At 47.0% G+C, this 25581-nt stretch overlaps 1 protein-coding gene and 1 pseudogene across 1 annotated transcript; one reads left to right on the forward strand and one right to left on the reverse strand.

Annotated features, from left to right (window-relative positions):
- The first annotated feature begins 564 nt into the window (after positions 1-564).
- LOC106726180 lies at positions 565-3429 on the forward strand (annotated as a pseudogene).
- Positions 3430-6789: 3360 nt separating this feature from the next.
- Positions 6790-23298, reverse strand: GPRC5A (G protein-coupled receptor, class C, group 5, member A). The gene is made up of 4 exons (XM_005866802.2): positions 23033-23298; positions 9134-10062; positions 8071-8129; positions 6790-7771 (listed from the first exon to the last, which is right to left on the reverse strand). Exons 2-4 carry the CDS (start codon positions 10053-10055, stop codon positions 7679-7681), a joined length of 1074 nt encoding a protein of 357 aa, XP_005866864.1. The 5' UTR covers positions 10056-10062; positions 23033-23298; the 3' UTR covers positions 6790-7678.
- Positions 23299-25581: the final 2283 nt, after the last annotated feature.

The raw sequence follows: 25581 nt of genomic DNA on the forward strand, positions 1-25581 counted from the left end.
TGACTAAACTCGTGCTATGCAAGGGCAACCCACAGACCATTTTTATTTTGCTGAGCAATACAAATAATAGGATTCTTTCTTACGCAATTAATCATCCTCAAAGAACAATATGGACTAGTATTTTTGCACTTAACAAATGGTAGCTTTTATGTAGAGAACTAAATGGGGCAATATTTCAGGCATTGACCTCATGTATCTGAGGACACTGGTGTTTATAAAGGTCAAGTATCTTTGCAAAGGATTCTACATTATCACCATGTCAACATAAAGTGATATTAAATTAGCAAATACAACAAGCCCTCCATATTCACAGGTTCCGCATCTATAGATTCAACCAACCCAGATTAAAAACATTTGGGGAGGCTGTGCCCTCAGTGGTCCCCGAATCTGTCTCTTGCTTCAACAGTGTTTAGACAGGACAGACCCAGGGACAGCCTCTGACCAACCTCCAATCACCACCTTTTCCAGTCATCACCTTCAGAACCACCTCAGCCTCCACGACCAGCCAACACCATTTTGGTGTTTTTTTTGTTTTTTACCTTAACTCCTTATTGCCAAATAACCATGAGCTCCAAAATTCATCAGAATTATTCCACACCGCCAACCACCTTGTCAACCTGCATCTGCGGGCCTCTTACACCTACCTCTCTCCGGGCTTCTATTTTGACTGCGATGATGTGGCTCTGGAATGTGTGGGTCACTTCTTCCCAGAGTTGGTGGAGAAGAAGCACGAGGGCACTGAGCGTCTCTTAAAGATGCAACAGCAGCCACATTCTCTTCCAGGACGTGCTGAAGCCTTCCCACGATGAGAGGTGAAACTCAGGACACCAAGGAAGCCACCATGGTCATGGAGAAGAGCCTGAACCAGGTCCTTTTGGAGCTGCAGGCTCTGGGTTCTACCAGCACAGACCCTCATCTCTGTGACTTCCTGCAGAACCACTTCCTGGGTGAGGAGGTGAAACTCATCAAGAAAATGGGCTACACCTGATTCACCTCCGTAGGCTAGCTGACCCCCAGGCTGGCTGGGTGAGGATCTCTTTCAAAGGCTTTCCTCAAGCAGGACCAGGAGCCCTTGGAGCCCAGAGGCCTTTGAGGAGCCTCTCTGTCTCCCCCTGGTGTCCAGCTTTTGCCTGAGCCTCTCCCTGAAACCACTAGGCATCCTTTTAACCGCCCTGGAGCCCTCTCCCATGCAGTGGACCAAATGGAAACAATAAAGTTTTTTGTAGAAAAATTAATTAAAAATATTTGGGGAGGAAATGTTAACTGTTGCTGGCATGTATTATGTAGTTAGGCCTGCAATGGTTGCTTCTGTACTGAACATGTACAGACTTTTCTTCCTTGTCATTATTTCCTAAGCACTATAACATCTATTTACATAGCATTTATATTGCATTAGGTATTATAAGTAATCAAGAGATTATTTAAAGTATACAGAAGGATATGTGTAGGTTATATGCAAATACTACACCATCTATATATATAAAAGCCTAAGTGATCAGCCGACTGGCCTGTAGCTATGATGCACAATGACCACCAGGGGGCAGATGCTCAAAGCACAGGCATGGAAACATGGAACAGACTGATGAATCTTAGAGGGAAGCGAGGAGGGGGGAGGGAGGAAAGAGATTAACCAAAGATCTTATATGCATACTAGAAGCCTGGTACATGGATTCATGCACTGGTGGGTTCCCTCGGCCTGGTCTGCAGGGATGAGGCTGAAACTGGCTCTCCGACATCCCCCAAGGGGTCCCAGATTGTGAGAGGGACCCCACCAGTGCACGAATCTGTGCACCAGGCCTCTAGTTTTATATAAGGGACTTGAGCAAACACAGAGTTTGGTATCAACAGGATGGGGGATGTGGTCCTGGAACCCATACCTGGTAGTTACCAAGGGATGACTATACTCTATTCATATAGCATCTTCCCTAAAGCAAGACTATGAAAAACTGTTCTGTAAAATGCAATCACCACAATACAATATACTGATGGTGTGTTATAGAATTATACATCTGAAACCTATATAATTTTATTAACCAATGTCACCCCGATAAATTCAATTTAAAAAAATTTTTTAATACAACTGCCAGCCAGAAAATGGATTATAACATCCAGTAACAAATAACACTCACAAAAGGTGAGGGCGCATCCAAACAATGGAATGCATTTTCATTTCACCTGAGGGCTAAGGAAGTGTTTGGGTTGCAGATGTCGGGGAAGAATATTGTACAATAAAACTGGTAATCTCTCCATGGTTCTTAAGATTCAAATACCAGGCACGACAGTTTGGCAGGTAAAGTCCAGAACTCTGAGAATTCCAAGAGTCCTTAAGCTTATCGAGCCCAGCCTCTCTCCTAACACAGAATTCCCCACATCATCCTCAACAGAGCATCATTGAGATTGAACACCTCCAGCAGCAGATAACCCACCACTTTGCAGGAAGTTCTTCTGGGATCTGCCTCCCTGAAACTCCTAACACTGAGCCACCTGTTATGCTGTCATTATTCAAGACGGCTGGGAGGCAGCCTGGGGTTGTGCATCAGGGATCCAAAGGCAGCCCTATCACTTGGTAGCTGTGTCACCTTGGAGCTTCCATTCCTGCAGGTGTTAGTAAAAGGGGATGATGATCATAATAACGTATAAGGTTTTGTAAGTATTAAATAATATTATACAAGTAAATCCCTTAACATGGAGCCTGGCACAGAGTAAGCACACATTAAATGTTAGCTCTGATCATGATAACACACTCTGCAAAGTCATCTCCTCTCCAGATGAACTATCTCCATTTCCATCAATCGTTCTGTATATCATGTAGTTCTTTTAAAAAGCTCCTCTGTTAGAAGCTCCTTCAGAACCAGGAGATCCACAGAAATGGATTTAATATTCTGATGTCCTGTATGTAACATGCCTCCAGTTCAGTGGGAACAGCGCCGGCCTTGACCTACACTACACGACTGTGTCAGTACTGCCTGTGATTGCCTTGGCTCTTTGCCTGCTGAGCCACATCACGGGTCCTTATCAGTCTTACAGCCCATTCTGTGCACAGCAGGGTCTGTGCCTTTGGAGGCTGCTTCTCCTCATGACTGTCAAACCAAGTACTTACGTGGTTTATTTGGGGGAGGAGGGGCATGAATACATTTATAACTATTAAACTAAATTTGGGGCCTTTATTCTAATCTATTCCAATACATTATTATTCAATCTTTCTTAATGTTGTGTCATGTGTGTCATGGGCTTATCAGAGGGGTGGTGTGTGTGTGTGTGTGTGTGTGTGTGTGTGTGTGTGTTTAGTTGATGGATCTTAATATGGAAGGGGGCCTGAACTAGAAGTAGCTGGGACCAGACAGTTGGGTATTGCACACGTGGTAACCAAATTTCATTAAAGTTTCCTCTTCTTTTCTGTTGAAGATCGTGGTTGAATCCGGTGCTTGAGGTACACAGCTCAGGTCATTATACACAACAGTTACTTGCAAAGTTTTTCCCGGGACTGCCTCTGAAATCTGCCATCAGAAACCGCACGGGGAGTGAGAGATTGCCCTTGAGGGGGCCGCATAGCTCCCCACAAAGGAAAGGAAGAGGTGCTGGGTATGGGGTTTTGACTCTATGTGGGACTCAGAGAAGTGGGAGGATCATCATGCTGGCTGGGGGAAATGAAGAATTCTTTTTTGCCTTGAAATCTGTCTTTTGACAGCCTACTCCCTCAAGAGGCATATGCTCATTTGGCTTGGGGGTTGCAGGACAGTAACCTGTGGTTTAACCAGAAAATGTCAATCACCCTCCAGTCCCTCTCCCCACAGCTTACATGCAGAGGGGAGAGGAGATCATTGGAAGAGAAACAGGGGAAGAAAAAGCAATTGGGAAGACAAAGGAAAAGGAGAGGGATTTAAAATATGGGTGACCATGGTCACTTTGTCTGAGTCTTTGTTCAAACCCCCTTTTGGAAAAAATGTGTCTAACCCTGACCTCCCAAGTGTCAACAGTATTCAGAGCACAGAACCAGAAATCTGGTCCCACTTGCATTATATTCATCAGTCCTGAGTTGCCTCCTCTGAAAAGTGAGGGCTGTGAGGCACCAACTAAAGAAACTCTGTGACCTTCTCAAACGCTAACACTTTAGGCACTAGAGTGTCCCACTCTGAAGGGTCAAGAAAACTGTAATAATCCAGAGGTTGCAGAAATCAGGGTCAGACACCAATGTACTGCTCCCCACACACATCTGCACACCTGAAGCATCCTGAAGCCAGGGAGGACAAAGCACTGTCTGCCCCGGGTGGAGGAGTTCCAGGGAAGACCACGGGTTGGACCAGAGAATTCCCCAAAGCAGCGGTCCACAAGCTGAAGGCTGTCTTGCCAGATCCCAGATCTCTGCAGTCAACACTGAAGAAAGGTTTTTCTGAAGCCGCCACTTCCAACTCTGAAATAATCCCTGTTCAGATTATGGCTGGGACAGGGGCAACCCTTCACACCCTGGTAGTAACCGAAGGACATGGGCAAGGAAGGAAACGACCAGCTCTGTGCAGCTCAGTTCTCAGCAGTAAGGACAAGTCTGGAAATGAGGGAAGGAAACCCAGAATGCACCGGGAGGGGGGAAGAATGGGTGTTATTGTTGCATTTCCAGGGCCAGGCTGTACCTTTGGATTTGGCACACTTTTCCTGACAAAAAGCCAATGTTCTCACCACAAACATACCCGTCGGCATTAGTAACCACAGCATATGAGACCATTGTCTGTAAAGATGCCAGATTGCCTACAAATGGGCTGGAAATACTTTGGAGAATTTCACAAAAATCAGACACAGGGCAATTAAACTCTGGCAGAGGAGATCGTAGCAAATTCTCTAAAGACGGTGGGAGGAAGGACGCAAACAGCTCATACACACCAGCCTTTCAGAATTGGACACGTTTGCCTCAAGCCCACCGAATATCTGCTGTTCTGCCTCACGCCCTTCACCGGAAAGCAGCTTTAAATGTTTGTTTTTTGAGGGGCTCGGTGTCCTTGAGGGCCGATGCCTGAGGTTCCACTGCCACCAAGTGGAGCCACGCGGTGTGGCAGCGATGGATGTTCTCTGGGCCTAAAGCAAGAGGCAGAAGTGACATGTGGTCTATTTCTCATCTGACAATGAAAGATGAGAGGAAGGTTGTGAACTTCATTTTATTATCATCCATTTAGTTCAAAGGAGGTGTCATTTTGGTTCCCAGCCATCAATCAAACTGGCTTCGCTCAAGGACCTGGCTGGGCTAAATTTGCACCTTCTATTTCCGCCCAGGTGGAGACCGGCTGGGGAACCCTCTTCTCCAGGATCATCACAGTGATTGTCAGAGGCCAAAACCTCCAGCCCCCAAGATGTTCCTCGTTTAACAACAGAGTTCAATTATGTGCAGGAAGCATAGACCTGAAGACAGATTATCAGCTGCCGGGGGCGGGGGAGGGGGGGGGTTTACAAGTGTGGTTGGATGGGGAGGAGCCTTCCTCTACAGCCTTTTAAGAACAAGAAATCAGCAAAATGATGGCCCACTAGTCCAAACGCCGGAGGCCACTTTATTTCTTAGAAAAGAAACCAATATCCGCCCTGGCTGGGTGGCTTGGTTGGTTGGAGCGTCATCCAGTACACCAAAAGGTTGCAGGTTCGATTCCCAGTCAGGACACATATGGGAGGCAACCAATAAATGGTTCTCCTCTCTCTTCTCTCTCTCTCTCTCTCTCTCTCTCTCTCTCTCTCCAGTAACATATCCCTGGATAGGGGTATTAAAAAAAAAGAAAAGAAACCAATTTCCAGCGATGAGTCCCCTTCCATGTCCTTTTCTGTTTTGGAAGAGGTTGACTTGAGTCCTGTGGATACAAAGGCCTGGAGACTCTTTTCTAACACGAAAGCAGATCCAGATGTTCTGTGGCTCTACCTTTTACTCAGCCCCCTTGGCTGATAGGCCAGAGACCGAAGGGAAGACAAGAGGGAAGGAAATGGGTGTTTCCTGGGTACCTACACTGTGGCACAACGATAAATGTGAAACTATATTGCTTTTCCCTCACTGGATTATGCCCTCTTGGGAAAGACTGGGATAGTCTAGAAGGATATAAATCATTATTTGTAATTCCCCTTTTCAATACAAAACTTGGCTAATGTTGGTGCAAAGCCATTGAGAAACCATTAACCAAATCTTCGTGGAATGTAAATAGCTCTAATTCAGTGTGTCATCCATTCACCAACCTCACCTCACCCCTTTCCACGCTGGGCTTTCTTTTTGATGAAAAGCAGAGCATCGGAATCTTGGGAGGTAACTCTTTAACTCAGCTACACGTGTTTAAATGCCATTCCGTTTCTGTGTATGGGATTTTATTTTTTCCTTCACCAAAGAGCAATTTCCTATTGCCCTGCCCCACAGAGCTGTTTCGGGGATTAAGTAAATAATAATTGTTAGGTACCATGACTTTTCCGAGAGATATTATGAACCAACTCTGTCAAATAAGGGATATGGATTTATTTCCTCCTACAATTAAACCGCAGGTGAATCGTCAAACTGGCTTTCAGGTCTCCTTCCTGTCCTACCTGGGCTGCCAAGCCCCATTCCACAGTCACCACTCCTCTGCCTTCCTGGAGCAACACCTCAGGGTCCGTGATCCCTCTTGGCTTCCCCCCTCATGACCCTTGCCACTCACCTCAAAAGTTGGGGAAAACACGCTTGTCTTAGACACATACAGAGAAGAGAAGGAGAAACACACGGAGAAGGGTCAAGCCCACACCCAGTGGAACCGAACCTTGAACTTCAGCTGCAACATGACTAATGTCCACCACTCCTACTGCTGCGGCCACAGGGGAAGAACTGCCACCACATCTTTATTGCATCTCCAGGTAAAGAACGGTGAATAACTTATAATACAAGGCACACTCCCCTCCACAGACAATGCCTGCACAGTGCAAATCTAGTTACAGAGGCTGGGATTCGGATCAGTGCCAGGAATATACAGAAAGAACAGTGCACAAATGCTCCTGGCAAAGAGAGGTCGGGCTTGCCCACACTAGTGAGGTCCAGAAGGGAAACTCCTGGTTAAACATGGAGGGGAGAATAGTTGGGGGGTTGACAGCAAGTTTGGGAGTGACCCAAGGAGAGAGAGGGGACCTGTAAATTGGTGCTGGGGACCCACAGAGGCCCTGTGTTAGCACCATAGAGATGAGTAAATTTAGGGTGACCTTTGGCCTCTCCTACCCAGGCAAGAAGGGAGGGTGCCAGCAAGTTGGCTTCCAGTGTAGATTTAGGCAGGGAGGGGCTGAGAGACAGCCCTTTGCTATTTTTGCTCAGATTTGCAGTTCTGCTCTGGACTGAGCAATCCTTACAAAACCAGCATTCAGTGCTGGCTTCTGAAGTTGAGTGAGCCAGTACGCAGTTAGATGGCCGGAGCTTGAGTCACATGTACAGTGACAGAGAATAGTAAGAGAGAAACCCTGAGTTGCCTGAGACTCCCACCTATAAGAAGCATCCTAAGTATGGAACAAAGGAAAAACTACGGTGCTGCTAAGAACTGGAGTGTCCTAGCCCCCAGCAACTCCAGAACAGAAGAACAGTTGTTGAGGTTGGCAGGGCGGCCGGGTCTTCCCATAACGTTGTATATGGTTTCCTTAGAAGACTCGGGATTTGACCCACATCCCATTAGTTCTGCTGACTTGTCGTGATCATCCCGCTCTTCAGCTAACTGCCGTTTTTCCTTCCTTCATAGTCATTGTAAGGGCTAACCCGAGTCTGGGCCCGTGGAATGGAGAAATCCTTTTGGGAGGTCCGATTCTGAAAAGCAAGCACCATATTGTTAAACCCTCTCCCATTTCCGGATATTTCAACAGAAATTCAATGTGGGCAGGAATCTCATTTTCTTCCCTTTCTCCTATACCCTCCCCCTAAAGTCCTCCCTGTGCCCTACACTCCAGTCATCTGCCCTAACCCCAGAAGGTGGATGAGAGCAACATAGACATGTCATCTTTTTAAGGTGGCCATTTAGGAGCCATCAGAATGGTAACACCATCTATTCCCAAGGGACACGTGCCTGGGGTGCTGAGGCTGCTGATGAAAAAGAAGAGATCACTTACCTGCAGCTGGAAATGGGTGGTATAAGGGGCATAGGTAGTATCACCTAGCTCTTCAAGACCTGAAACAGAGGGAGAGGAGAAATTAAAGCATTAGGGTCCCCTTCCTTGGGCACTCACTCGTGCTCACCCCAGTTGAGTCATCTACCAAAGCAGGATAGACACCTTATCCATTGAATTTTCTCTCTGGGAGGCTTCTGAGTACCCAGGAGAGGGCCCCCCCTGCTACAGGGAGAAGCACCAGAAAGCTTCGCACCTCAGGCTTCAGGAGCAGAGAAATTGTAAGCAGCAGCTAAGAACTGGGCCTTGGAGGCCCCTCACTCCTCTCCCAAACCCATTCCTCTCCCCTGATTAGGTCCAGAGATTGATGTAAACCCTGGAGAGCAACACACAGATCCTGACGGGCAAGGGCAGTGTCTGGATATCAGTTGAGTCTCTTTATGTTACTAGAACAACAACAGAACACCTGTCTACTCACAACACCAGGCAAGAGCAAAATCGGTTCATTCTTTCATGTCAAGATAGGATCTCTTCCCTCCCATGGGCCCAGCCAGATACATACAATAAAATGTAGCTCTTCAGGTTAAATCGGAATCCTTAGTAACTTTATGGAGATTTCCGCTGGTTTATGATAAAAGGGCTTTCTAACCTCTCTGTGCCCTGTGTCACTGCAAGAAATCCTGGCTTAACTTTACACGCCCAAATATATGAAGGTCTCACATTTCCAGAAGGGGTGCTGAGTCATCTTTTATAAAGAACACAATCTCACCTGCTTATCTCTAAGAATGTTGAGTCATCCCTTTTCTATTTCTTTGCTTCATCCTATTTTTATTCAGAGAAACCTACATGGACTGTGTGAAAAGTGCTGGACTACAGCTGCAGAGGCAGCTTCTAGATCCACTTGTTAACTAGCTGGATGGTTTCAAGCATGAGCTGAGCCTTGGGGACCTTATCTGTTCTGACAGGGCACGAGCTGGATAAACCTGCATGTTCCGTACAGATACAATATCCTATGATTCTCCCCCATCTCTCTACAAAGGACTCTCCACCCAGCCCGGCTCTGTACCTTGAGTGATTTCCTCTTGAGTGTAGGCTCTGTTCTCCACGCCATAGCTCTGCTTCATGAATTGAGGTTTACAAAAAGCATCCTCAACAGGGTAGTCCATGGGGTTCTGTTGCTTTGTGAGCCGCTGAAACTCAGGTACAACATAAGCCAACAGGAAAATCCAGCCATTGGCCACCAAGGCTGCGCTGAGGATGGTATCATCCCAGCTGGTGTCAGGGGTAGGGGTGATCAAGAGCAAGGTGATCCATGCCACCCAGATGGCCATGGAGAGGAGCGTGGTGAGATAGATGTGGGCTCCGTGTCTCTTCCAGCCCGTGAAGGGGCCACAGAAGGTGAAGCAGGATGTGAGGAAGGTCAGTGCCATCAAGAAGAGGACGAAGATGAGCAGCATGACAAAGTCTTCATTGCGCCGAGAAGGAGGAAGCTCAGCGAAGATGTCAGTATTGGTCCTGTTCATGGTGAGGACGACATACTCAATAGCGATGATGTCCTGCACCAGGCTGACGCCCACAGCCAGGCCCAGCATCACCAGCAGGGAGAGGGGCTTCCAGCCGCGGACCAGCTTCGTCAAGTTGAAAGCATGAGCCAGGAGGCAGGAGAAGCAGAGGGAGAAGAGGACGCCGAAGAGGAAGAAGCGTGTGGGCCCCGTGAGGCTGTCCAGTTTGATGATGAAGGCAAAGGTCAGGCCGAAGACCCCCAGCACACCCACAAGGAAGAGGAACTGGACCGGGAGCACCTTCCTCTTGTTGGAGTCCTGCACCTTGCAGATGAGGGCCAGGAGAGCGAGCATGAAGGCCACGGAGGTCACAGCCCCCACGGCAGCCACAGTTTCCAGGACGATGCCCCAAGCTTCAGACGTATCACAAAGTCTGTGGTACTTGGCACCCAGGTCATTGCGGCAACCACTAGGAGCAGTGGTCATTTTGATCCTGTGTAAAAGCAAATAGAGGCAGAGGGTGAGTGTCCTAACAAACTCAGGCACAGAGGACCAAGAGAGATTCAGAAAAAAATTTTGTATGTTCAGCCAAGGTTTTGCCCGTGACCTAACTATATTAGATAAAGCTACTACCTTTTCTCTATGTCCTCATGGCAAATCCTAAAGGTTGATGAAGGGAAAGAACAAATCCCATATGTCTTTCCCCACAATTGAACTATAATATTGATATTTACCCTGAAGCTAGAGGACCCAGTGCTCTGTTGAGGGGTTTCAGCATCTCAGTTCAAAAAAATATGTCACAAATAACTTTCAGTATTCCTGATATTTTTGTCTAGTGTTTTCTTAGGAATCAGTGAACATGGGAATACCTGTCTCAGACATAATTTGTAAGCATCCCATTCTCTCATGGATAAAAGGAGTTATCTAAATTGTAGATTTCAGAAGCCACTGGATTCTCTTCTTAAACTCTGCTATCACATAGTAGGTGTTTTTCCCTCCTAAGCATTTGTAAGGATGGCTCTACTAATTCCAAAAAATAATGGAGTCTTCCCTGTCATAATGAACTCTTAATTATATACTGTATGCAGTATAACACATACATTCATATATGAATGAATATTGTGTATATATTAAAATATATTTGTGGTATGTCAGCAAAAGTTAAATAAAATAAATAATTTATAGTTTAAATCTATCTTCCTAACTTCTTGTGAAACTAGCCCTCCAAGTTTAACTTTGTATTACATAATCATTCATTCAACCAATATTTTTTAATATATGTTTATTGATTTTAAAGAGAGAGGTAGGGAGAGGGAGCAAGAGAAAAACATCAATGATGGGAGAGAATCATTGATCGGCTACCTCCTGCACGCCCCACACTGGAGATAGAGCCCACAAACCGGGCATGTGCCCTGACCGGGAATCAAATCGTGACCTCCTAGTTCAGTGATGGTGAACCTTTTGAGCTCGGCGTGTCAGCCTTTTGAAAAACCCTAACTTAACTCTGGTGCCATGTCACATATAGAAATTTTTTGATATTTGCAACCATAGTAAAACAAAGATTTATATTTTTGATATTTATTTTATATATTTAAATGCCATTTAACAAAGAAAAATCAACTAAAAAAATGAGTTCGCGTGTCACCTCTGACACACGTGTCATAGGTTCGCCATCACTGTCCTAGTTCATAGGTCGACGCTCAACCATTGAACCATGCTGGCCAGGCTCAACCAATATTTATTGAATACCACTGTGCCAATCACTAGTCTAGATACTCAATAGAGGAAACAGGCATGTTCTCTACCATAGTAGAAGAGACAGACAGACATAATTTGCCACTACTGCCCCAGGCATCCCTTGGCCTTCTCTTACCATGGGTCTGTCGCCTGCACTCTATCCCACGGGAATTACATTCCTCCCACATGCAGAGCACAGAGCAAAGCACGGGCTAGGTTCCACCTCTCCAGGGGAGAGATTGAGACACAGGGGAAAGAAAGGCAGATGAACTTCAGATACAGGCAAGCCCTGAAATGCAAGTACCCAAAGCCTGATGTGCTCTGCCTACAAATGTCCACTCTGGGGTGCTATGGGAAAGGGAGATGTGGAGGGTGCCATGGTTACGGAAGAGGAAGAACCCTGTCCAATTCCAGGGCAGCACCAACAAGGGAAGGGACCCAGGCAGGCCCTGTGCATTTCATCTTCACTCACTTCACCTCTCCTCTTCACTCCCTCTCAGATTAATCATCAGGGTGGTGTCTGGCTGGAAAGGTATTTTTCTCACCATCCCTGCCCTTCCCACTGCTCCTTCCCCACCCCTCAAAGTAGTGCTGTTTGTTGGCAAGTAGTTGTTATCACACTGCCTGATAATTAATTATGAAGGACTTTGAGCCTGACGACTCTAAATCTTGACAGAGACTGATGAGGTTTTGCATAGAGGATAGTCTGGGGCTGGACAGGCCGGTAAGGCAGAGACCTCCTGCACCCAACTGGACCTCGAGGCCCCTCACTCTGGGGCAGCAGTGCAGGAGGGGGTGGTGTCTCAGAGCCTCCTGACACCCACAGACCAGGGTCCGAGAAGCGCAATGGGCAGTGGGTGTGGAGTGCGAGAAAACCAGTTTCCCCAATTTCACCTCCACCTCCCTCCCCAACCATGCCAGGGAGATGAGAAACAGTCCCTGAACTGCCTTTAAAACAGTGTTGTGTTTTTTAATATTTGAGTTTTTATTATAGACATTTTCAAGCATATTAAAAAATAAATAGTATAATGGAGGCCCATGGACTCGTCACATAATTTCAAAAAGTATCAATATATCGTCAATCTTGATTCAATAATCTACATCCCCACCCCACTCACTTGATTACTTTTAAGCAAGTCCAAGATATCAGATCGTTTTATCAATAAATACATGCATACATATATATGACAAAAACTCCTTTTTAACTTAGCCATACTTAAAAATTAACAGTAATCTTTTTTAAATATATTTTTATTAATTTCAAAGAGGATGGGAGAAGGAGAGATAGAAACATCAATAATGAGAGAGAATCATAGATCGGCTGCCTCCTGCACGCCCCCAACTGGGGATCAAGCCCAAAACCCGAGCATGTGCCATTGACCAAAATCAAACCCAGGACCCTTCAGTCCGCAGGCCAACGCTCTATCCACTGAGCAAAACCAGCTAGGGCAGTGGTCGGCAAACTGCGGCTCGGCAAACCACGGCTTGCGAGCCACATGAGGCTCTTTGGCCCCTTGAGTGTGGCTCTTCCACAAAATACCGGCTCTTCCACAAAATACTGACTTCTGTGCATGGGCCACGAAGTTTCAATCGCACTGTACGTGCACACCTGCACGTGGTATTTTGTGGAAGAGTCACACTCAAGGGGCCAAAGAGCCGCATGTGGCTCGCGAGCCACAGTTTGCCGACCACAGAGCTAAGGCAACAATAACCTTTTAATATCAAATATCCACTTAGGGTTTCTATTTCCCAATTCTCTCAGAAATGTCTTTAAAAAAACTTTTAGTAAATATTTTTTATCTGAGTGGCTAATTTTTTAAAATATATTTTTATTGATTTTAGAGAGAGGAAGGGAGAGGGGTAGAGAATAGAAACATCAATGAGAAAGAAACATGGATCGAATACCTCCTCCCTAGTGGGGATCAAGCCCACAACCTGGGCATATGCCCTGACCGGGAATTGAACCGTGACCTCTTGGTCCATGGCCTGACACGCAACAACTGAGGCACACCAGCTGAGCATGAGTGACTAATTTTTTTAACTAATATCCTTCTTAATTGGCCTCTATTAGCCCTCCCCACCCCTTCCCCAGCATGACAGAGATTACACAACAGGTCTAAAATGTTCTAAGTTTCAATTTAGTCAGAGGGAAAGAAACCTCACCAGACTCATTATCAAGCAGCCTGTACTGAGAAGGAACCGTGTTGCCTAGGGAAAGGCCCAGATGAGGGAAAGAGCCGGGGAAGTTGGCTGGGAGAGGGCAGGTTCTGGGGAACTGCAAGGGACTGCTGGAAAGCAGGGTGTGAGGAGAAATAGGGCAGCAATCGGCACTTGGGAATATAAACTGCCAGGAGCTAAAGCAATAGCCTTGGAGAAGAACATAAGAGCTGGAGCAAGAAAGAGAAAATGTAAGGAGCCTAGCAGTGACGTGGACATCGTCCGTAACCAAAGTGAAGGGCAGAGAGACCTAGAGTGGACTCGCTCCAACAGAGACCAAATGGGGGTGGAGAGAAACCATTTCCTCTTGGACTGCTTTGAAGGGGAGGGAGGGTCTCATAATTCATTCACACCCAGTTGTATGCACTTACTCATTGAACCCTCACAACCACCTTATGATACAGCTCATGTCATTATTATCCCTGTCCCACAAGTGCAGCAACCGAGGCCCACGTTAGCTGACTCACCCAAGTCACACAGCTAGTAAGTGGAAGGAAGGTCCAGGATTCAAACCCAAATTCCAGCTTCAACGTTGCACATCTTAACACAACACCATAGAGCCCATTTGTCTGCTCAGAACTTTAAAGCTAGTAGGAACCCTCCAGTTAGAAATGGGGTGACGACATCAGTACTGGGTGCTGCTTTAGGCTCTGAGCATGGATTAAACCGCTGAGAGCTCAGCCTACCCTCGTGAGTTGCCCCAACAGTTCGGAGTTATACAAACCCTCCAGTTCCTACGCAGGAAAGAAATGACTATTTGCACACTGGCTGTGCGTGCTCTACTGAAGAAGGCAGGGCAGGAAGGGCGATCCTGTAAGAAAGATGAGAAGGCGAGGCAGGAGGCATCCCAGGGTCTCCCTGTGGTAGGGGGCTAGACAGGCATGAGCAGAGCAAGGACGATGGGCCAGGTACAGAGGCCACCAGGGAGGAAAGCCCTGGGTGCCTAGCAAAGGACAAATGTAAGGTGGGACCTCGCCCCCAGGTTGACTTTTCTCCCCTAGCATATCGCTGGTGATAAGGTATGGACCCCCTGACCTTTCCTCCCTAGAGATAACATTTAGGCCTCCATTGGATTGTAGCTCCAGGTCCAGAAAAGCAGTAAAACCAGACCAGTGACCCCCTGCCTGACCTCAGGACCAGCTGCATTGGGTAATGACCCCCTGCTCTGGCGCTGACCAAGCAATCAGTGGTGACCACAACCCTGAAAGGACGCACGTGGAAAGTTGATGAGTATTCTATTGAGATTTTACCCCTGGGACATACCCTGGAATCTCCACCCTTAAAACCCTTAGGGTGGAGGACCCAGAGGGCTCTCCCTGGGGGAGCATGTCTGAGCCTTTCCCTTTCTCTCCACCCCCACCAAGCCCCCTACCCCCAGGCGTATTACCATTGGCTTCCTCACTCCCAGGCTACAAGGGCCATTCTTTTGCCTCTAGAACAGCGGTTCTCAACCTGTGGGTCGCGACCCCTTTGGGGGTCGAACGACCCTTTCACAGGGGTCGCCTAAGACCATCGGAAAACACATATAGAATTACATATTGTTTTTGTGATTAATCACTATGCTTTAATTATGTTCAATTTGTAACAATGAAATTGGAGGTCACCACAACATGAGGAACTGTATTAAAGGGTCGCGGCATTAGGAAGGTTGAGAACCACTGCTCTAGAACTTGTTCCCTAAGCCCATTTCTTCCAGGAATTACTTTTTCTGCCTCTGTGATTTTATAAGTAAATGTTCTCTTATAGTTTGGGTCTCGGCTCTGAATTCTTTCCTAGCCAGAACCCAAGTACCGAGGTTGCTGAACCCAGGTCCAATCTGACCCCATGGATCAGACACCTGGTGCGTTCCCGCCTCCTACAACATCCCCATTTGTGAACCCAAGGCAGACCTTAACTAAAAGCCAAGTTAAGGTCATACCACTGAGTTGGGAAATGGCCAAAGAAATCTCTATTCCACATTAACAGACCCATCACCCACGTCCTAGCACTTCCACCTCTTCACTGTCTCTTGACTATGTCACCCACCAACACCTCCACTTGGACCACTCAGAAGCCCAACCTCTGTCTGCAGACTTGCCGTCTCTAAGCCACTCTTTGTGGCCAGGGAAAGAGCCATAACCTGCACAGCCAGTGGAAGGCTCAGCCCTGCCTGCCTCTCCAGCCTCATGCCTTGTCCCCACACCCTCCCCCATATCCCCAATATGCAAGCTTCTTGTCTCTCCTCCAAACCAGCCCTCTATCTCACTTCAAGCATGCTGTCCCATCTGCGTGGGGCATTCTCCCCACTTCCCCACCCCCTTCATTTGACTTAGAGGCCCCTTCTACCAGGTGCTTCCCTTGATGCCCATGTCTCGTGAGACACGCGTCCTTTGAATTCTCAGGGAGCCTCTGCGTTTCCTACCACAGCACCTGGCACGCAGCCCTGCCACACCTGTTGAGAAATCTGCATCTCCCGCTAGACAAACAGGTCCCTTGGAGGCTGGGTTATTAAATGTCTCTCCCCAGCCTAGTACCTGACTGTGGTAAGTGCCCCACCAGGATGGGTGGGCGAGCATATGGTCAGGAGAGAAGTGGAGCACGGAAAAGAGGTTGTTCATGAGACAGGGAGGGGTGGGCTGTACCTCACAAGCCCCTGTCTGCTGTCCTTAATCCAACCCCCACCACTGGCTCCCATCCTCCCTCTCACGCAGGCTGTCTAAAGTCGCACTTGGGGTCTGAAGTGAGGAGCTCTGGGTCGCATCTGAAACCCTGCTCCTAAGAGACCGTGAATCCTTCCCAGCAAGCAGAGAGGAATTTACTGGAATCCAGTCATGCGCTCCCACCCAATTTCCTGATGACTAAACCCTGCACTTTGAAGGAGGATGGTGAGGTTTTAGAGGCCTGGGAAATGAGAAATGACTCTGAGTCATAAGGGTGAGACCCCCTTTCACTTATGACAGCGGCTAACTGTGCTAACTACCTGCTGTCCAACAACCCAGTGACACCCACAGCTGAGACCCTGAAATCACTTGGCGATGCCTTAACCCTTCTGGAATGAGTGAGGCCACTGACCCAAAGGTTAAAAAATAAAGAAAGATGGGGGGAGGGGCGGAGAAAACAACTGGAGGAGGAGAGGCAGGCAGGGAGGAGAGGCACTTATTGAGCTCAATTCCAAACCCTCCCTTTACCCTGCCCCTTTAGGAAGAAGGGGTTTCGGCTGCCTTGCCGTGCGTGGACACTATCTCCCACAACCTCCATCCCCTCTGTAAAATGAGGGCGGGTGCTGAACTAGGTGGTCTAGCCCATGTCCAGCTCCATGGGGAGCTCCTTGTAGACAATTTCTAAGCCTCTTTCTCCCTCCCCCTCATCCTCCTTCTTGCCCCATGTCCTGTCTTTAAAAGAATATGTGCCACAAACTCCTAACTCAACCCCAAACCAGGGCTGGAGGCGAGGTTGAAGGGTCCGAGTGCAGGCCAAGGAGAACGCCCACCTGCAGGCAAAGCCACAGGGTCCTGGAGCAGTACTGACCCTCCCCACGACATTGACCAACAATTGGTTTTGCCTGGTATGCAAGGACAGATGGCAGCATTTGACGGAGTATCTGAGCATGAATTAGCTGGGGCCCTGAAACTTCCCAGTAGCTGATCTCATCTTCCTCCTTAGGAGATTCATCTATTTATCTCATCCGTCATCTAAAAATGAACAGGACAAAACCTTCCTCTGAGGACTGCCTGGGGAATGACATCAACTAACTTAGGTGTTTGTTGAAGCTGAGCCATCACAGGCAAATTTGTGATTTTCTATCATTTTTATTTCCTCTCTGCCCTTGAATTCCCACCTTCAATCCATAGTAATAACAATAGTCACAATATAATTATGAATAAAAAGAATGATGACTACCACCGCATGCTGAGTCCTCTTGTGAGCCAGGCGCAAGGCTTAGCGTCTATATGTTTTATTATATGTATTCTCTCATTTACATGTTTTATACCTATTATCTCATTTAATATTCCCACAACTCATTTTGTAGGTGAGAAGGCTGTGTCTTAGATGAAGTTACATACCCCATGTCACATAGTTAGGAAGAGTATGCCTTTATGAGTTTAATCATAATTTAATCTATTTCATCTCTAAATCAGTTATGATCTCAGAAGCTTTTCTCCCTAACTCCAGCTTCTCTCCATTTAAATCGTCTCTGGGAAGTCTCCAAAGCAAGCAGTCTTGCCTTAGGTCAATCTTCCTATCAATCAACAGACATTTAAGTGCCTGCTAGTGTCAGGTACTGTGTTCAATGTACAAGTCACTCAGACCACAAGTGTGGCTGCTGCCCTTGGAAAGACCAATAGAGTCGCACAGACATACAAATAAGGAGTTTCTGAGTGTGCAGGGAATGCTGAGGGCACATGGAAAACAGCGGCCCAGTCTACCTAGTGGGATTTTTTTTAAAAGCTTTAGCAAGGAATCCAAGGAGATGAGGCATGAAAGATGGGCAAGAACTGGCGGGAGATTGGGGAGAAGGTAGAAGAGACAGGACTTGGGGAATAAAGGAATCCAGTTAATTCCCAGACTTCTAGTTTAGGCAACTAAACGGACCTTAGAAATACAGGCTTATGAGGGGAGATGCTACGTCTAGCTTTGTTGAATCTAAGATGACTACGGGACATGCAGTTGGAGGAATCCAGAAAGAACAAACACGAAGTTATCCTGAGAGTTTACTCTGGGCCACACACGGCTTCATGTAATCCCTACACTGCCCTATTATGATGTCCCCTTTTGACAGTTGAGGAAAATGAGGCACAGAGAAGTTAAATTACTTGCCCAAGATCACATGGCTCTGAAAGGCCAGGCGCTTAGACACAGGTTGAGCTGACCCCTCTGCACGTGGACATGTGGGTCTGAGGTTCAGGAGAGGTTTGGGCTATACACACAGACTGGGCCCATAAATGGCATCTGAAGCCTTGAAAGGAGACGGGATTACACAGGGTGCACATACAGTGAGGAAGAGGGCCGAGGACAGAACCATGGGAACACCATCTCATCCAAGCAGAAGTCAGCAAAGGATGTCAAAAAAGAAGTTATTGGAGGTTAGAAAAAGAAATAAGCCCAGGTGGTTTCCCAGAAGCCAAGGAGCAGTTTCCCCACCAAAAAAGAGGGGTCAATGGAGTTAAACAATTCAAGGGGAGCAAAGAAATAAAGGCCTGGGAAGAGATCCGTGGATTTAGCGGTTAAAAAGCATATTAACTCCTTTTTGTCTATTATAATAGATTCAGCCTCAATTTGAGCTTCAAGGCTTTTTTCTAGCTGGTCCTCCCAGCCAGCTCCTCAGCCTTTCCAGCTCCTCTCTACCCCTCTGTGCAAGGCAAGCAAGGCTCCCAAGAGTATTTTTCTATCTGGTAGGAAATTGGGGCTCCTCTAAGATCTTCTTGGACAAAGTAACCCTCTTTGCCTCAGCACACGCATTATTCTTTTAGCCAGAAAGACCCTGCCTCTCCTAGTCACAATCCATTTGCCATATTTCTTCAAAACTTGGCCCAAATCTTGAGGTTTTTAAAAATTATTAGTCCCATCTCATTTTAAATTTGTAGGTCTCTTCATAGTTTTTACAAGTAACTACTTCTTGGCACTGAAGGTTTTCCATATATATGTTACATATTATACTTTAATATCAGGTTGACTCGCCCATCAGATAACAGGCGTTTTAAGGATTAAGGAAATAGAGCAAATCTTCTGTTTGTTGGTACCCCCTCACTGTGTGCTCTGCACAGTGGTTGCTGAGCAAATGTTTGGAATAAGACTGCCCGCTGAATATTTACTCAAAGCAAGTTATTTATTAGCAAGTGTAATGGGGAGGACAAATTTTTGAGATGAATATGTGCTGACCCTCATATTTTTATCTAGGCTAAGTTCTAAGACAAGGGTGGAGTCTCACAGAAATTTCTCCGCCCTGGATGAAGGGTAAGTTGTAATTGGAAAGTGTCTCTAGGGAAATCTCCAGATCCCCTGTTCTGAGTAGCTGTCCGTATTCTGATGACATAAAAGTGATGCGTCATGGCAACAGCTTATGAATAACATCCCTGAATTGAGTTTCTATGCAGTAACTGAAGAGAAAATAAACGATTCCACTACCATGGGCAGAGCTAAACAAGTATAACAACGGTGTTCATCCCAATTTATTTACTTTCGGGCAGTTCCTGGGGATATTATCATCTGCCTCTAGTCTAAACAAACCATGTGAACTTTAGATTAATATAAAATAAATTACTGGAATGTAAACTAAAAATACTAAAAATCATTTTTTTAAAAAACTTAAGAATTTGAGTGAATCTTTCAAATCTTTTAGGCTCAGAATTTTAAGAAATGAAACTTCCGGCCCAAGCTGGTTTGGCTCAGTGCATAGAGCATCAGCCTGCAGACTGAAAGTCCTGGGTTCGATTAGGTCAAGGGCACATGCCTGGGTTACAGGATCAATCCCCAGTAGGGGGTGTGCAGGAGACAGCCAATCAATGATTCTCTCTCATCATTGATATTTCTATCTCTCCCTCTCCCTTCTTCTCTGAAATAAATAAAAATATATTTTTTTAAAAAAAGAAATGAAACTTTCAGAAAAAAAGGTGGTTGGATAAAGTGAAGTCCTCTACTGGTATACCATCTCAAAGCTCTCAAAGACCAATTTTAAAATATTTTATTTCAATATATAATGGCAACATATTCATGTTTGATCCGGCAAGCCCCAAGCTAAATTTGTCATCTTTCCTTGCAAGCCTGTATTTCTAAGTCCTGAAAATGGCACTACCATCCACTGAGTGGCCTAGTAGATCTAAAAATACAATATAGACTACCTAATGTAGAGAGGATGGAGAAAACAGAATACATGGCCAAAAATTAGATGACAATAGCAAACAACTATTATTACAATAAATGTAAATGCTAACATTTTTTATTTTGAAAAAAGACTAAATTAAACTATTCTATACCTATAAGAACCTCACCTAAAACAACAGGATTTTAAAAGTTGAAAGCCAAAGGAAGGAAAAAATGAAAGTGAATGCAAAAAAAAAAAAAGCACAATCATAATAGATAATGTTTATTTAGCAGGTATTATGTGTCAGGTACAAAGTTAAATAGCTTGCTCAAGGTAAGACAATTAAGAAAGAGTTGAGATATTAATATCATGCAAAGTGTAGGCAAAAAGGTATTATATTATAATAATCAGGATACTGCACATTGAAGATAAAATCATCATGAACGTGTATGCACTGAATAACATAGCACTAAAACACATAAAACAAAACTACCAGAAACACAAGGAGAAATCAAAGGAAATACTACAATTATTGGAGACCTTAATATTTTATCAGTCCTCAGCAGATGAAATAGAAAAAAATGAATAATAATATGGTAAATGTTTATATATGTTCTGCGAATACTTTAATCAAAATATTCTCTATCTTTATATCTTATTAGATCTCCATTATTAATCAAATAATTCAGATCTTTTATATCTAAGATCAGCAAACATTTTCTGTAAAGGGCCAGATAACAAATAGTTTACGCTCTGCAATCCATACGTTTATAGCTGAAGCAGCCATAGATAATGCATAGACAAATGAGCATGGCTGTGTTCCGATAAAACTTTATTTACAAACATAGGCTGAGGGATGTGTTTGGCCATGCACCTAGTTTACCGACCCCGGCTCTATATGATTGCTTCTATGGAAGTGGCCTTGGAACACTTACCAAAAAAACTATATTTTAGACCACACACAAAAATGTGAAATCCTAAAATAAGAAATGTACAGACTATATATTCTAACCACAAATCAATAAAAATAGGAATAAAAGTAAAAACAAACACACCAAACAACTCGGAAAATCTACCCTTCAAGAGAAACCACTGTTCAATTCACTGTTGTTAAAAGTCCTATTATACCAACACTTCATTTCCTGCCCATTTCCTCAACTTAAGCTGCGGATTTTTAAATAGCGGTGGACCTGAAGTCCAACACCCAGAGTGAGAAAAATAAAACCACACGATTAAAATACTTTTTCACACCCCGTTATCTTCAGTGCCCACTAGGGTGAAACAGGAAGGCAGCGTGAGCTCCACAGAGGACTGCCAGGGCTGGACTCAGCCTGGGAAGGAGCTGGGGCCTTCCCAGGACCCCTTAGGGCAGTGGTTCTCAACCTTCCTAATGCTGTGACCCTTTAATACAGTTCCTCATGTTGTGGTGACCCCCAACCATGAAATTATTTTCATTGCTACTTCATAACTGTAATTTTGCTACTGTTATGAATCGTAATGTAAATATCTGATATGCAGGATGTATTTTCAGGGGTCGCGACCCACAGGTTGAGAACCGCTGCGGGGCGGGGGAACTCAGGGCCCAGGCCCTGCCTCCCAAGGCTGCACAGTCCTGTAGAGTCAGGAGGAGGAAGGAGGGTTCCTGACCCGAGTGGAGAGCACTTCCCAGGAATGTTCTGCTCATTCCCATTTGCCCTTGAAGCAGCACCTCTCCAAACCCTGGAGGAGCCTGTCAGTCTCCCAAGTAAAATTCCTCCCGACCCTTCCTCCCCTTCATTCCTTCCCTCTCCAGGTAGCAACCAGCATCCCGCCTGGAGAGTGGAGCTGGGCCTCCATCCTCACCCCTCTTGTATCTGAAGTGGCTCAAGTGTTCCCCCTCAGGAATGAGCCCACAGCCGTGGGTGATTCAGCTGAACCTGCAACAGGTGTGGCATTTACAGACCCTCCGAGGACAGCATCAGCCTGGAGAGAAGTCAGGAATGGAAAGTCCTTCAAATTCCTTGAACCTGAGCAGACCTCCCCCTGTGTGCTAGCCTTTCCTCCCCTCGGATGCCGTAGGGCCTCGGGGGCATCTTTGGGGCCGTTCCGGTCCTGTTTCCTTGTTTGCAAGGTGGGCTGTCACTGAACACGCGGGAGTTCCTGAGCCCCGCCGGGGACAGCAGCGGAGGGGACGCTGTGGAGCTGAGGGCCCCACACTCGCATCAAGAGAAGGGGTGGCTGCTATGAACCCACTTCCCCACATTCGCAAGGGCACGCTTGTTGTGGAAGGACAAAACACTTGGAAACTTTTCAGTAACTAGGTAAAGTAACAATTGTCACCATCTTTCCCCTCCTGCCGCCCTCCGCAGGGTCCACCCCTCTCCGCCCCCGTGCCTCCCCTTCCTCTAAGATCTTTCTCCCTCTTTTCTCTTCTCCCGGATGCCGGAGCTGCCCCCCTGCCCGGCCAGGATTCCGCCTGCTAAGAGTGCGTAGAACGCGTCTGAAACTCCTGCCTGATGTTCATTTCGCTCTCCGCCTCTATCTTAGCCTGGGAGGCGCAGAGGAAGAAAACAATCCGAGTTGTGTTAAACTAGAGGCATTTCTTTCTAGGGATTCTTTCCTGCTCACAGCCAGTTGCAGTCCTCATTACCAGGCTTTCTCTCGAGCATTCCACCCTCCCGACCCCGCTCACCCCCAGGATTTACATCCGGAGGCGGGGCGCGCTCCGGGCTCCGTGCGCCTCGCTTACCCTGTGGCTGGGCTTCTGCGCTGGAACTGGCGCTGCTTCCCGCGCGTTCGAGGCAGCTCGGAGCCCCTGGGTGCTGGGGAGCCCGCGAAAGCGATCCCGCCCTCGAGGCGCCGAGCAGTTATAAAGGCGGCTGTCGCCGGAGGGAGGGAGGGAGCGAGCGAGGAGGTGAGCGGAGGGACAAGGGGCGGGAGAGGGTCAGGGGGGAGGACACGCCTATTCCAGTTCCATGGCACTGCACGCTGTTATGAAAATAAAGTCCTCGCGCCAGGGAATGAACCAAAAGCTGCCTGACGTCAGCGGCACAGTCACCCTTGAAATGGGGAGGAGGGCACCGCGGCCCCGCCCAGCCGAGCAGCCGGCTCCGGGAGCAGCGCACCCGCAGGTCTCCTGGCGCCCGAGTCAAAGAAAGGGGCCAGCGGAATGCGTATAGGTCCAGAAAGCTGCCACCTCCATCCGAGTGCAAGGCGCGCTCCCCGCCTGGCACTCCCGTCCCCCGGGGGCAAGGGCTAGACAGGTTGTGGCGCCTACTTTAATTTCTGGGCCCCACAACCCATGGGAGGTGGGGGACAGGGAGATACAAACTTACTGTGTTTACTCGAGCAAACAGAACGGAGAGCTGGCCCCCAGGTGGCCCTTCCCTGTCTTTCCAAGACTCTCGCCGGCCGCCGAGCTGGGAAGGATGGGAAACCAGGGGCAGGAAAGCGGTGCCCCCAACACTCCTCCCCACCAGCCCAAGCGAGGTGGAGGCCAAGGAAAACTTACTGGGCTTCCAGAGTTAACTGGCGGGTCCACAGTTAGGTGGCGGCTCCACTTGTTAGTAGTGTCCTCAGATGAGACCCATTAGTGCTGCCCCGGGCGGAGAGATCATTATCTCTCTACTTTCCTAACTACCTCTCTCAGAGCCTCACAATGCAGCTTGAGAATGGGGATGCCAGATACAATTATGAAATAAAGGAATTTGCCTTTGGTATCTGGTTCCCCTCCCTCGGGCTGCCCACCCCTCTCCCATTATCAAGCCAATCCTACTGAAACTTGTCTTTGTTTACTTGTCAAACAATCCTTAAGTGGCTGCCCACACCGTGTCAGGGCTCAGGCACGGCTCTACCCCACTGCCTGCGGGGGAGGCCTCTGTGCTATTGAAGTGCCCAACAGCACACCTGGTAAACCAACCAGTATTACTGTGCAAATTAATTAACGAGGGAAGATCCAGGGCTCCCCAACTTTTTTAAAATGTGACATCTTGGAGAGAATACCTCCACCTTTGTTAGATTTTTATTTCACACCCAAGGAACCACAGCCATTGTCTTGGAACACTTCTCTTGAGGCCTGCAGCCCACGGGTCTGTAAGCCCACCTGCTCCTTTCCCGGGCCCGAGGGTGTGTGTGTGTGTGTGTGTGTGTGTGTGTGTGTGTGTAGGAAACTGAGAAATGGGTGGAAACGGAAAATGACAGTGCTCTTTCGTGTGTGCCATCTGCCAAGTCAGGTCTTCCATCTGGACCTCAGTTTCCTCTGTTAAAGAAGGGAGTTGAACTAGACCAGCCTTGTCCAATAGATAGGTCATTCGAGCCACAAATGGAAGCCACATTTGTAATGTTACATTTTCCAGCGGCCACATTAACAGAAGTAAAAAGAAATTTTAAAAAATAGGGGAATGAATTTTAGTAATATTTTATTTAACCCAATAGATCCTAAACATCATCATTTCACCATGTAATCAATCTTTTTAAAAATACGAATGAGCTATTTTACATTCGTTCATTTTAAACCATGTCCTCAAAAGTCCAGTGTGCATTTTATACTTACCGCACTTGCCTGTGTGGGTAGCTAGCCAAGCTGTGAATGCTCAAGAGTCCCGTGTGGCTAGTGGCTCCCACCGGACGGTGCAGGTCTAGAGCTCTCTAAGGGCTCTTCCAGGCCTTAGAGTCTGAGTCACCATGCCTAGGGTGAGGTTCGTGACATCAAGAAAAAGATGTCAAGTCAGAGGAGGGAGTAGAAGCAGAAGGAAATGACTTTGGGGATTCCTTCCCTATCCCCCCCACCCCTCCCCAGGACAAGAAGCCCAGGAAACCTCCTGAGAAAGGATGGGTGTGTTTTGTTTTCCTGTTGCTCCGTGTTCTCTGGGTGACGTCGGTGTGGCCTGTCCAGGGCCGTGTGTGGGAGAGCTTTGTGGGGATGCTTGTTTTGAAGCACTGCCCTCGGTCCCCTGCACCCATTATTCTTCACTTTGCCATTGACTTTGGATTTCCCACCTTGTCCTCTTAGCACTGTCTCTTCTACCCTCCTTTTAACCTCTTTTTCTCCTCCCATCCTGTTATCAATACACCAGCCCAGCACCAAGCCAGGACTGAGGCGAGGCACCTGGAGCACCTCATTTAAGGAAGCACTGAGCCCTGAGATGGGGCACCTCCTTAAAATGTGAGTCCTGTGCACCTTGCTCCTCTTGCCTAGCCCCAGCCCTGCCCCAGAACCCCCTCAGGGTCTGGCTGTCTGGGAAGTGGGGAGGAGACTGGCAAGGTGGAACAGCAGAGTAATTTTCAGATGCCCCTGAG

The sequence above is a fragment of the Myotis brandtii genome, unplaced genomic scaffold (genome assembly GCF_000412655.1).
Source record: "Myotis brandtii unplaced genomic scaffold, ASM41265v1 scaffold237, whole genome shotgun sequence".
Classification (NCBI taxonomy): domain Eukaryota; kingdom Metazoa; phylum Chordata; class Mammalia; order Chiroptera; family Vespertilionidae; genus Myotis; species Myotis brandtii.